At 44.4% G+C, this 12403-nt stretch overlaps 2 protein-coding genes across 2 annotated transcripts; one reads left to right on the forward strand and one right to left on the reverse strand.

The window, feature by feature from the left end:
• The first annotated feature begins 1064 nt into the window (after positions 1–1064).
• On the forward strand, positions 1065–5596 carry LOC6532374 (protein rhomboid). The gene is made up of 4 exons (XM_002093090.4): positions 1065–1366; positions 2647–3003; positions 3712–4129; positions 4262–5596. The coding sequence occupies exons 2-4, from the start codon at positions 2668–2670 to the stop codon at positions 4573–4575; spliced, it is 1068 nt and encodes a 355-aa protein (XP_002093126.1). The 5' UTR covers positions 1065–1366; positions 2647–2667; the 3' UTR covers positions 4576–5596.
• A 2482-nt stretch (positions 5597–8078) lies between these two features.
• LOC6532375 (N-alpha-acetyltransferase 30) lies at positions 8079–9413 on the reverse strand. Its single transcript, XM_002093091.4, has one exon. The coding sequence runs from the start codon at positions 9333–9335 to the stop codon at positions 8694–8696; it is 642 nt and encodes a 213-aa protein (XP_002093127.1). The 5' UTR covers positions 9336–9413; the 3' UTR covers positions 8079–8693.
• Between the last annotated feature and the right edge of the window lie 2990 nt (positions 9414–12403).

Below are 12403 nucleotides of genomic sequence, written 5' to 3' on the forward strand. Positions count from 1 at the left end.
TCGGTTTCGGATTCGAATTCGGGACATGTTCTGCATTGCTGAGCCGATACTCCTGATTTGCATTTTGGGCCACTTGCTGCTGTGGCACGTTCCCTCAAAACAACAGAATTATAAAAGCAATGATTTAGCTTTTGAATAAAACGGTTACGGTCAATAGACGACTGTTTTAAAGGCAGCAAATAGTTTGGCCACTATTTGTCCAACTATTTAGGAACACACTTCGATTGTGAGCAATTGTGTCATTGCAGCAATTGCTGGGAACAATTCGGAAGTGCGAAGCTATAGAAAAAGCGACTGCCAGTCCCGATTTCATCATCTTTAATTGTGTTACCAATTTGTTCGACTTTCTTGTCTTTGTTTAGAGGCATCAACGAGCAACTAAGCAAAACAATGGCAAATTCATTTCAGTTGAAATAAAAAACACTTGCTTGACTGAATTTCGCCATATTGCTTAAAGCCTTTTTATTCAGCGGTTTTGGGTACTTTTAACCAAGTAAAAATTCTTTGACGAAAGTGCTTTTCTAGTAATCACACGTACGTTAATATATGTATACTACAAGTTATAATAAGAAAATGGTTTATTTTGTCAAGCAGTTTTAAATCGGCTTTGGTGATAGGCAATTAAGCGCAACAGCCTTGCTAGAATTTCGCAACCTTGCAGAGATTAGACCTCAGATCTGCGTAGTAAGCCATGACACAGCGCAGATCGCTGGAGATCGTTAGTCAGTGCTGTGGCATTGGTAAGAAGTGCTGGGCCGTCTTTGTCTGGATGAGTCATTCACCGTTATGTGGCAACCGGCAGATGGGGAAACCGGTGTGAGTAACCAGCGACCAACAATCGATCCAGCAAAGCCATCGAACCGCTCGCCTCGAGCTGCAGCAGTCGAGTGACTGTGACTGCAGTGCACCCACACAAGATGCGGATGTGCCATGCAACCCTTATACGGCCGCACCAAAACACAACGTGTTCGAGTTGCAAGCAGCAAGCGGCGGCTCTCTCTTATACTCCACGACCATCGAGCATCGAGCACTTATAAAGGCCGGCTGCCTTCGCATTCGAAAGTCAGTTGCGTGCGAGCCGCGAGCGCGAGATCATCAAATTGAAAGAAAGTCGAACTGCGACTCGAAAGAAAACTGAAGGAAATATTCAAATTGTCGTGTGTGTGGGTGCAAGCAGAAAATATATCTTAAGAATATCAAAATACAAGCTCCTGGATTTACGAGCAACAAAACTAAGTTACCAATGTGTGAGCCGCAAAAAGCGAGTGTAAACCGTGCGAATATGCCAGTTAACTAAAGACATTTGGATTACAAGAAACCCACGCATTTTGGATTATAACATTGCGACAGGCAGCAAAAACCTAAGGTAAGCCCAGAGCCCCGACCCTAATGAGAATATACGCGAGAGATACAACATACAACATATGAGTTGTGAGATACTAGATACAAGATACAAGAGAGCTGCAAGAAATGTGCAAATTGCAATAGAAATTGTCACAGCGGCAAAACAAAAGCATTTCGACTTAGAGGCGTAATGAGTTTGTTCAACCTGTGTGCGCGCTCTCTTTCGCACCCTTTGACCGTTTTTTAGGGGTGCGAGTGCAGCAGAAAGCATAAAAAATGCAAATTACACCGCGGGCCATGTAAAACTATGTTTCTGACCAGACCAAACAGAAACAAAAATGCAAAAGAAGAAAGAAGGCCAAATGAATTAATTCATTATGTCTTAAAGCGCGCTTTCGACATCTCTTCTTCATGCTCGCATGGACATTCGGTGCAGTCTGCAATTAAAGTTAATAAATAAATTAATTAATAAGCGGCCGACTGCGATTTCGTGCCTTATTGAAATTGCTAGGCAACCGAAGGGAAGCACAAGAAAAGAGCGCCCACTCACTTTTTCGAGCAGTGTAGGTAGCAGACACAAAAGCAACAACGGTGCGTGTGTGCAATGCGACTTGAAGAGTGAGCGAGAGGGGCATATGCGAGCACAATGAGTGGGAGTGGGAGAAACGCGTTTTTGAAGTTTTTTTCTTGTTGAGCAAGGCAATGAATTTGTTATTTTTTTTGTGACGAACAATTGTTTGGGGAATTTAAGAAGATTTGTGCTGTGACTGTAATTGAATCGAATGCGATTAACATAATTTGTGAGGAAATGCCTCTGGGCAATGAATTACAATAATGCCCGGCCATTAGCTGATTAGTTGGCCATTAGCGAAGATGATTTCAGGGCTGAAAGTGCAGTTTATGTAACGGCGAAGTATCTTCAAGTTTGTCCAGCTAATTTTGGACGAGAAAAGCAAACTTGGCCCATCAAATTTTATGGTTAGCTCTCTCACAAGCTGACCCAGTTTTCCCTTCGGGGGAAAACCAGGAAGTTGCAGGCATCGGCATCGGAATCCGTGTCCCAGACCATAAACAAAATTCTTGCCCACAAAAAGCATGCTTTTCCTTTGCTTTTCTTTTCATTTCTTTTATTTCTGCTGCATTTCCCCTGCTATTTTACTCTGAAGTCTGCCGTCTGAAGTGTTGTAATTGCTCTTGTTTTGTACTGCGTTTTATGAATAACTTATGCACTTAATTGATTTTTGTTTATTGTTCGGTTCAAGTTAATTAATTACACACTTTATGCGCTCCGTCTTTCTCCAGAATTTCTTCAACGGCGCCAGCATGGAGAACCCAACACAGAATGTAAACGAAACCAAGGTGGATTTGGGCCAGGAGAAGGAGGCGGCGCAGGAGGAGGAGGTGGAGCATTCCACCGCCGCCAAGGAGACCATCATTGACATTCCCGCCGCGTGCCCCAGTTCCTCCAACTCCTCGTCCTACGACACCGATTGCAGCACGGCAAGCAGCACCTGCTGCACCCGCCAGGGCGAGCACATCTACATGCAGCGGGAGGCCATCCCGGCCACGCCCCTTCCGGAGGCGGAGGATCTGAGCCTGCTGAAGTACGTCCACCGCCAGCACTGGCCGTGGTTCATCCTAGTGATCTCCATCATTGAGGTAAGCACACACAGTCAACTCAGTTACTCAACCCATTAAATCAAAGGAGCCGCAAACTTTCATCCCAAGAGCGATAAAAATGATATTGGGGCGGAAGGCGACGAAGGGCGGAAGTTTTCCGAGACTTTTCCTCGCTTTTCGTGTTTCGTGTTTCGTTTTCTGCGTCTGACTCGCTGGCGCCCCCGAAAATCGATTGTAAACAAGTTGAACAACAAACAGCTGAAGGAAAAGCGAACAGAAAAGTTTATGAAACCAGACCGCTCGTAGTTTTTTCAAAGGGCAGACCAAAAATTGTCATATGAAAAACAGTGGAAGATGAGAAGACGGAAATTATAGAAATTGTTAGTTTGATAGCGAAAATGGAAAACTGGTAACATTGAGTTTAAAATACTTGCAACTACACTTTAGAATGAAATCTGGGACAAAAGAAATCAAGAGAGATATGGTATAATGTACTTTTATACATTTTTACATGGTAATGGAAATAATTTGCTTCGTATAGGAACTAGCACGAATATCAAATAAACAGGGCGGCCCACGGGGCGTATGAGTTTAGTTTTTGAAGCCTTGCCAAGTTGGCAGGACTCGCCCTAAGCATTTTCCCAAGACTTTATTTGGGACGTGGTCGCGTGCCAGACAGCAACAACATAAATCAGAGTGAGAGCTCCAGAACTAACCCCCAATTCCTTCCCTCTCTGTCCATTTTAGATTGCCATCTTCGCCTACGACCGCTACACAATGCCCGCCCAGAACTTCGGGCTCCCCGTTCCGATTCCGTCGGATTCGGTGCTGGTCTATCGTCCGGACAGGCGGCTTCAGGTGTGGCGCTTCTTCAGCTACATGTTTCTGCACGCCAACTGGTTCCACCTGGGCTTCAACATCGTCATCCAGCTGTTCTTCGGCATTCCCCTGGAGGTAATGCACGGCACGGCCAGGATCGGTGTGATCTACATGGCGGGCGTTTTCGCCGGATCCCTCGGCACCAGTGTCGTCGACTCGGAGGTCTTCCTGGTGGGCGCCAGCGGTGGCGTCTATGCCCTCTTGGCCGCTCATCTGGCCAACATCACACTGAACTATGCGCACATGAAGAGCGCATCCACGCAGCTCGGATCAGTTGTCATCTTTGGTGAGTTTCCAAACTTTTTGCTTTATATCTTTTGAGTTCGAATGCTTTAGATCCTTTCCTCTTTTCAATGATCCTTAACTTTATTTTCGATGATTTAACTAACTTGAATTCTTTCCCTTCTTCCATTTGCAGTCTCCTGCGACCTGGGCTATGCTCTCTACACCCAATACTTTGATGGCAGCGCCTTCGCCAAGGGTCCCCAGGTGTCGTACATTGCCCACCTGACGGGAGCCCTGGCCGGACTCACGATCGGGTTCCTGGTGCTGAAGAACTTCGGTCACCGCGAGTACGAGCAGCTCATCTGGTGGCTGGCCTTGGGTGTCTACTGTGCCTTCACCGTCTTCGCCATTGTGTTCAACCTGATCAACACGGTGACCGCCCAGTTGATGGAGGAGCAGGGCGAGGAGATCACCCAGCATCTGCTGCACGACCTGGGAGTGTCCTAAGTATGAGGATTAGAATCGTCGTCGTCGTCAGCATCCTCGCAGGGATTCAGACTCTGCTACAGCTTCAGCTTCAGGAGAGATCGAGAGACAGAGAGTTGGTGGAAAAGAAAAGTTCACTCAACGATTTAGTTCAAAACTAATTCGATATTCGTTTGGCTTTTGCTTTTCGTTAGCATTATCGTTATCGTTACCGTTTGCAGTTAAACGTTTCAGTTCCGAAACATAGTACACAAACTCAAAACAGAAATAAGAGAAATACACTGGACAAATATGAGGAGAACATAAACCGAAGCCGAAACGTGTAAACAAATGTTGTGATAGAACCAAAGACTGAATTTATTTCGCGTGTAAAAACCAAGTAAAAATCAAGAGGAAAATCGAGAAACCGAACTAATCGCCTCTCACTATGATTTAAATGATCCCATTATCCATGTTTTCATTTAATGGTTTGCCTGTTTTTCTTAAATTATGTATTTATTGGCCGCAATTAATCCGCATGAATCGAAGCGTCAGCAAACTGTATCAAACTGTTTATACATCCGTAAGCATAATCTGCTCCGAACTGTAGGACTTAGCGTTATATTTATATATCTAGGTATAACTAGCCTCCTAACAAATTGTTTCAAATTGTAAATACTATTAAGTCGCACACTAGTCAAACAACCAGAAGAAAAACGATGGAAAACCACAGCAAAGAACCATTCAATTCAGATCAATTAAGCAAATCGAATGAAATTAAATTAAATTAAAGTCACTTAATGCGTTACAAAATCGAGCAAATATTTATCGTAATCCCCTACACACACAGACACTCAAAAGTATTACTAATTATATTTATTTATGGTAGGGCAGCGAGGGTTTATTAATTCGACAATTGAGCGAACTATTTATTTATTTATTTATTTAATAATTTAGTGAAATTCACACAAACAAGCACGAAAAAACAACAACACAAGAGAGAAAAAACAAACCAATTCAACTGTAAAAATATCCAATTGAAAAATACACACGCAAAGCCAAAGATAAATGAAAATGAAAATAAAAATCAAAACATTTCAAGAATACAACAGAAATACAAAAAGAAGCAAAAGCGTTTTCATTTCCCTCACTTTTCTTTCAGTTTTTGGCTGTCGGCTCGATTATGCCCACAATTTAAGGGCAATAAATAATCGAGCAAGCAGATTATCAAGATACTTGACATATTGACCGATACACACGCACACAAATCGCCAGAAAATACTCGTATATAGATATAGATAGATTGAGATAGCAATGTATATCGTACGCAAATAGAGAAATATTCAAAAAGTAATCGCAGAATGAATCGCAGCTAATCTGGCATAAAAGCCAGCAAAGCGTAAGCCAAAATAGAATAGAATCCTTGTGGGCCCCAAACCCCAAGTTAGCATACTCGATTTTCAAAATAATGGATCCACACACCCCCACTCCCCACTCCACCCGAAATAAAATAAGAAAAAAGAAGAAAAACTAGGAAACGGAAATGTTCAGCACGAGACAAGAGAAAAGCAAATAGCAAAAAATTATAGATAAATAAATAAGGAAAAAAAAATTGAACAAAAATAAATGTCTAAATTATAAATGAAATTCTCGTTTTCTTGATAAATAACTCAGGGCGGTTGCATTGGATGTGGATGTGCGAGTTGGGGAAACCCAATCAATATTTGCTCCACATAAATATGGGAATTCAAAGCGAAAGGCATGGCAGCAACTACTAAGACTCGAGGAAAATCCTTAATTAATACCCACTCCGCAGAAGACGTGTGTCAACGAATTTTCCCACTCGAAGGGTGCGACTGTCGTCCGTCGTCCCACCAATCGATATTTGCTCTATATAGGTTGGAGCCGTGGCAAATTGAAAGCCCCCCATGAAATATGAAGACACAGCATACGAATTTTGTAATAATTCACATTGTCATCAAACATTTCATATTGTATTCAATCCAGCTGGATTAGCAGGACTTAGTCCATGAATTTCCGAATAGGCATTCCACTCGAAGGACCTTCAGTGAACCAAAAACATTCACTACCTATTTGCGTTTATTCGACTATGACATACCTATTCTGATTCATAAAGCAATAAGCACTTATTACACAACAAATGCGTAAACTTGATGATCAAGTACACCCAATGGAAATGGATAATATTGATGTTATTATAATTTGGGCAGAATATTAATTTACACAATCATGGGATAAACACACTTTTTTACTTAAGAGGTACTGGATATAATCCTCCTCTTGCTGTGCCCAAATTACATTTATTAATGATGCATAATCAAGGAAGCGTTGCCAAATCAAAGATGCCTGATTACATCTGAGAATTAATAAAACACTTGGATAGCTTTATGAAACTCACACAATTAACGAGAAAAATGAACAAAAATAAGAGAATTTCTGTTATGTACATAGAATTAGAACCAATTTTCGGGGTCCGCCAACTGCAATTAATAATTGTGCATAAACTGAGCTGCCTGATTGCACCTGCCAATTAATTTCCGCTTAAATTATACAATTACGGAAGCACAGATACATCAGATAAAGCAGATGTGACTCCAAAACGGGACACAAGCTTAGTGCCATCGGTTCTTGGGGGCGGAGTAGACACTTGCCGCCACTTGCAACTCCCAGGCAAGAGGACAGACAACGCCAGTCCAATCCAATCCAATCCAATCCAAGCCGAAACGCACCCGGAGAGTCTAGGCAGTTTGAGGAGCAAGATTTATGGTAGACAGGAGCTGCCGCCTCGTGGACATCAAATTGAAATTCAGGCACAATGTCAACAGCAATCGGGGACGAGGTCAGACAGGCTCAGACGACGGCGGCAACTGCGAGTTCGAGTGCGAGTGCGAGTGCGAATGCGAATGCAACTTGGAATCGAGAGTCGCTGGCTCTGCGAAGCCGAAAAATCCACATAAATAACGCGGGCATCCAACTGCCCCCTCCAGCCCGTTGGCATCTCGTCCAGCTTGTTTCTGCGAATGGCAGGTGCAACTCAATCAACGCCCCTCGCCTCGCCGCGCCTCGCTGGCCTCCGCGGTATTTTGCCACAACGTTGCATGTCATCTGTTCGGGCTTCGGTCGCTGGAGCTGTGGACAGAAGCTGCGGCTTCGACTGGGAGCCACCTGCCCAAAAGTTGACTTTGGACGTTTTTGTTTACATTTGGCGGAAAGGTGAAGTGGCGCAGCGAAAAGCTGCCACGGATTGGAATGGAGTCACATTCAGAGTCAGAGTCAAAGCCAGAAACAGAATCAGAATCAGAGTCAGAGTCAGAATCCGAAACGGATCCAGAACTCAACTGAGGAAGCTGGTAGCAAGTTTCGAGTGGGTATCACAGATCAACGATCTGCAGATCGAACAGAAAGACCTCCGTTGAGAAGCTCCAAGGGTTCAATGTTCCTCAGAGAACTCTGAAGGGAAGCGATGACCTGAAAGAGGTGCTCAATCGTTAAGATGCTGCAACTTAAGTAGGGAAAACCTGAACTATATTTAATCCCAATCCAATGTTTATTATTGTATCATTCAGTTAACTGAAAATGAGTTTCGTACTACAGACAATTTAAACCATAATATACGTCAACAAATACTTAAGGACCACCAGAAATGCATTTACTATCAAACGAGCCCCATCAAAACAAACAACTCTAGCACTACGACCTTCTAAATAACTGCTCAAAGACATTCTTCGAGAACTTTGCGATCTCCTCAATCGGTTTGAATGAATCTGAAGGAAATGCCGATGCAGGACCACCTATCAAAGCATAGCCTTATCGAGGCGACGAGTGCTCCTTAATGTGTCGAGACTTTGACCCTGAGAAGCAATTATCCCTTCTGGTCGATCGGTTTGATCACCCTGCCCGGCATGACTCTTGCCAGTTTCCATCGACATCGCCCGTTTTGCGGCTCAATTAGGCGGCGGAGTTTCATCTACCTGATTCGAGCTGTTCCCGGACTCCAGAGTCTCTGCATCTCCTGGGCTACCCAAGTAGCAGCACGCTGGGGCGCTAATTGAAGGGAACGGAGCAAAGGTCATAAGGGCAGACCAACTCGAAACCGATCAGAAGCACTCATTAACAACGGGAAACTGTCTCTAACTACACTAATCCTCGTTCAAGGACAAGGCGCCGTGATCGTGGAGCATTAGCTTCAGATGAAAGGCATCCACGCCATTCATGTAGTAGCGCAAAAAACGCCGTTCCCGTATAAATCCCAGACTCTGATAGAGGGCCAATGCAGGTTTGTTGCTCAGCTCCGTTTCCAGGACAATCATGGCTGCGTCTTTCATCGCCATGGCTTCAATCGCCATTTCCGAGAGCGCCTTTCCGATACCCCGCTTCCTGTACTCCACATCCACCGCCAACATGGCGATATAGCCCTGCAGAAGTCCTTCTCTCGTCGCTTCCAACTTGCACACTATCACGCCCACGTAGCGATCTCCATCCAGGGCGAAGAAGCAGAGGTCTGGCCAGTTGTACACAAAGTAGCGATAGGTGTAAATGGAGTACGGCTCGGAAAGCTCCTTGTCGATCAGGCTCATGAGCACCTTCAGCTGTGACTCGTCTTGGAAGACACAGAAAGATATCCCTTCTGACTTTGGGTTATCCCTGGGTTCTTGAACGGATGTATCAATCTTCTCCGAGGAAAGTGCAAGGTTTTTCTTCACCAGACCCATTTCCTCTTGGGAGGCTTTGGGATCAGAATCCTTTTGAATAAGAACTGCTTCTGATACAGCATCCCCCATTGTATACGATTGTGTTTTTAGTTTTTAAAAATAAATCACAACATTTTTGAGAAAAGCTAACTGCGAAGTTGTCATAAATCGGGAGTGTAAATTTATATACCTATTTCATATTTAATAGCATCATTTGTAAGCCCAACCCAAAAGATTCACATAGAAAACAAAAGACGCCGCAAAAGAGTGAAAATGTCGTGAAAATTCCTGCCGCGACCTTGGTGGCAAGGCACTCGCACAAATCCCAGCAGGTGACAGTCAACGTGGCAGGCTCTAAATAGCATTACCCAGACTCCTGTCTCGCTTCCCACTTTGCCCAGCTCCATTCAGGGCAATTAAGAGGCGCGCCTGGGACAGAAAGAGGGTCGGGGAAAAAGGGGAAACTCCCTGAGCATGTGAAAATTATGAAAATGTCTGCTACGACTTTGACAGTTGGCCTCGCAGAGGGCTCCTTTGTTGTCTGTGCCAGGATGACTACGAGGACGAAGTCGACGAAGAATACGGAATTGCCGGCAAGCACGCACAGGTGTCCACCAAGGTGGATGGGTGGTGGATCCCGATCCCTGGGAGCTTCCAGGTGGGTGGTGACAGCTCTGAGCCGAGTCTCCCGCCCTCGGCTTTGCATATATGAAAACTAATTTCGTGTATTAGGTTCGTGTTGATTGTGTTTCCCGGTCGCCTTTGCCTGGCTTTCCCGCTTCCTATTTAACATCCGGATGAGGAAGTGCTTCCCAGCAATGACCTCATGTGACCAATGGTTAATGGAGGGAATGCAACAGAAGCAATTAACCTAAAAGGCCCATAAAGCACACACATGCGGTGGGAGGACTCATTTTGGGGGTAACTCAATACGGCCTTTAAGTCATTTTCTGACCGTAAATCAGATTAGCCTGGCTATAACTACAACATTGCTTACTCACTTACCCCGCATTTTGATTTCAGGCCAGTATTGTTTGATTTGTGTCCGGTTTTTCGTTGTTTGCAAGGTGTCCAAGAGAGCCTTGGTAAATCCTTCAGTCGTTAGATTAATTAATATTGGCTCTGCGTCACGAACTTATTGATCAAGATAACTTTGATTAACACTTGTTTATGCCACATTCACTAGAGTTTAGCACACATATTTTCTAAGTAATTAACAATAGTACAGCAGAATCGGGTTGAGAATTTATATGCACTCGTAAGGCTTATCTTTACAGCAACTCCTTTCATGATATTCTTGCATTATCATAGCTATTTATGGAGTTTCTTTCTTTGAATTCATAGCCGCAACCCTTTAAAAGAGCTTCAGTTCGTTTTCTCTGGCTCCTTGTGTTAAGGCTCCCGCCACTCGACTCCGTTTTATAATTGCTCCTGTGGCACGGAAAACGCTGCCTCCCACTCCATTCGGCCGCATTTCTAAGCTTTTTCAAATACCCAACTGTGGCAGAAATTAATTACACCGCCAGGACATAAGGACACTTGGCCCTGGATAGGGAGTTCATGGAGTGTTTAATGAAGCGGTTTAAGTGGCGGGTTTGTGGGGGACAGTCGGCGGCGGCGTCTCACAAAAAAAAGGCGACCAGGCCAACAAATTTCCATATTTGCCCGTTGCAGTTGCCGTCGCCGGCGTCGAGTGAGATAAATGGATGGAGGACAAGTCCTGGGGCAGTTCAGGTGCCTCTTTCCTTTTCTTTACTACTCAAGTGGACTTTTTGTCCAGTGCATTCAGTTTATTGAAAGGAGTTCAGAGGGGGACTGGCAAGAGGTTGCTCCTCTGGTGCCGCCGTTTCGGTCTCTGTTTGGGCTGCCAATATTTCAGTTGGCCTTATGACAGCTACAAGTGCGCCCCTTGATAAGCATTCCGACGATCCCGGTCCCCATGTCCATGTTGCGGATAAAGCGACGACAACTGGACGATGTGAGATGCGAGATGTGTGAGGTTTCTTCGCCAGACGAAAGGCATATTGCAGGTTGCCAGTTGCAGGTTGCAGGTTGATTCCCGGCAGTCGCGTGGGACGCGCTCCTCATGGCTACACTCCACATGGTCGCGTGCTCCATTGTTCGTTCATTGCATTCCCTGGAATTCCCCGATTCTGATTCCGATTCCGCATGAATATGTCAATGTAATGATCTCCGCCGTCCTCAGCTTCTTCTTTGCCCCGTTCGTATCTGTGGAATTACATAAATATTAACTTGTACTTTTTATAAACATGTTTGCGCACCACAAACTGAGGATTGCCGTCCCGGTCGTGTTGAATTCCGAGCGGAGGAAGCATTCGATTGATATGATTTATACACTAAAGACTACTCCAGACTGGCTTCATTCCTGCGGAATAAGTTAAGTGCAGTGCGGCAAGTTAGTCTATCGGCTGTGGCAAGGCATTAAACCTGATTTCAATGTCTCTTAGCGGAGCATTCGCATTAGAAGCTGGCTACAAATTACTTTCTGGTTTTAAATCAGGCTTAGTACAGAGTCAATTAAAGCATTACTGGGATCAATGATATAATTGTTTAACTGTTTGAATCCAATAAACGAGGAGAAACTGTGTTTAGGAATAGAAATGCACTAAGACCAATTAAATTATTTTAGTATGACGCTACACTTTTTAAAAACATGCAACATGTAAGAGTTTCTTACCAGTTTTGTCCGGTTTTTCTTCTTCTTCCCAAACTTGCAATAGCAACAGGACTTTGTAGGTATGTATGTACTTGCAAGTTTGTATTTCTCCCGAACCGCTGCGAAATAAGACCAATGCCGCATTAATCAGCGTCAATGGGAGCAGCTCCTGTCCGAAAGGATCGCTAAAAGGACTCAGTTGCGTTCCTGTCACATTTTGCTTTGCATTTGCTTTGCCGCATTTTTCCATCATTTTCTGCTTCTTCCCGGCAACACCCCCGCCCCGCAAATTATGTGACAACCCTGACGAATGACTTGACGGCGAAATGTGCTCAAACAAACATAAATTCCGTGTCGCCGGGATTGGGATTTGTTGACTGCTCCTCCGAGTGGCTGTCCCGAGTTTTTCCCAATGTCCTGGCCAAAAAACACGCAACGCGAAACGCCGGAAAAAGCCAAAGTTAACACACGAAACGAAGGT

Source organism: Drosophila yakuba, chromosome 3L (assembly GCF_016746365.2).
Source record: "Drosophila yakuba strain Tai18E2 chromosome 3L, Prin_Dyak_Tai18E2_2.1, whole genome shotgun sequence".
Taxonomy (NCBI): Eukaryota; Metazoa; Arthropoda; class Insecta; order Diptera; family Drosophilidae; genus Drosophila; species Drosophila yakuba.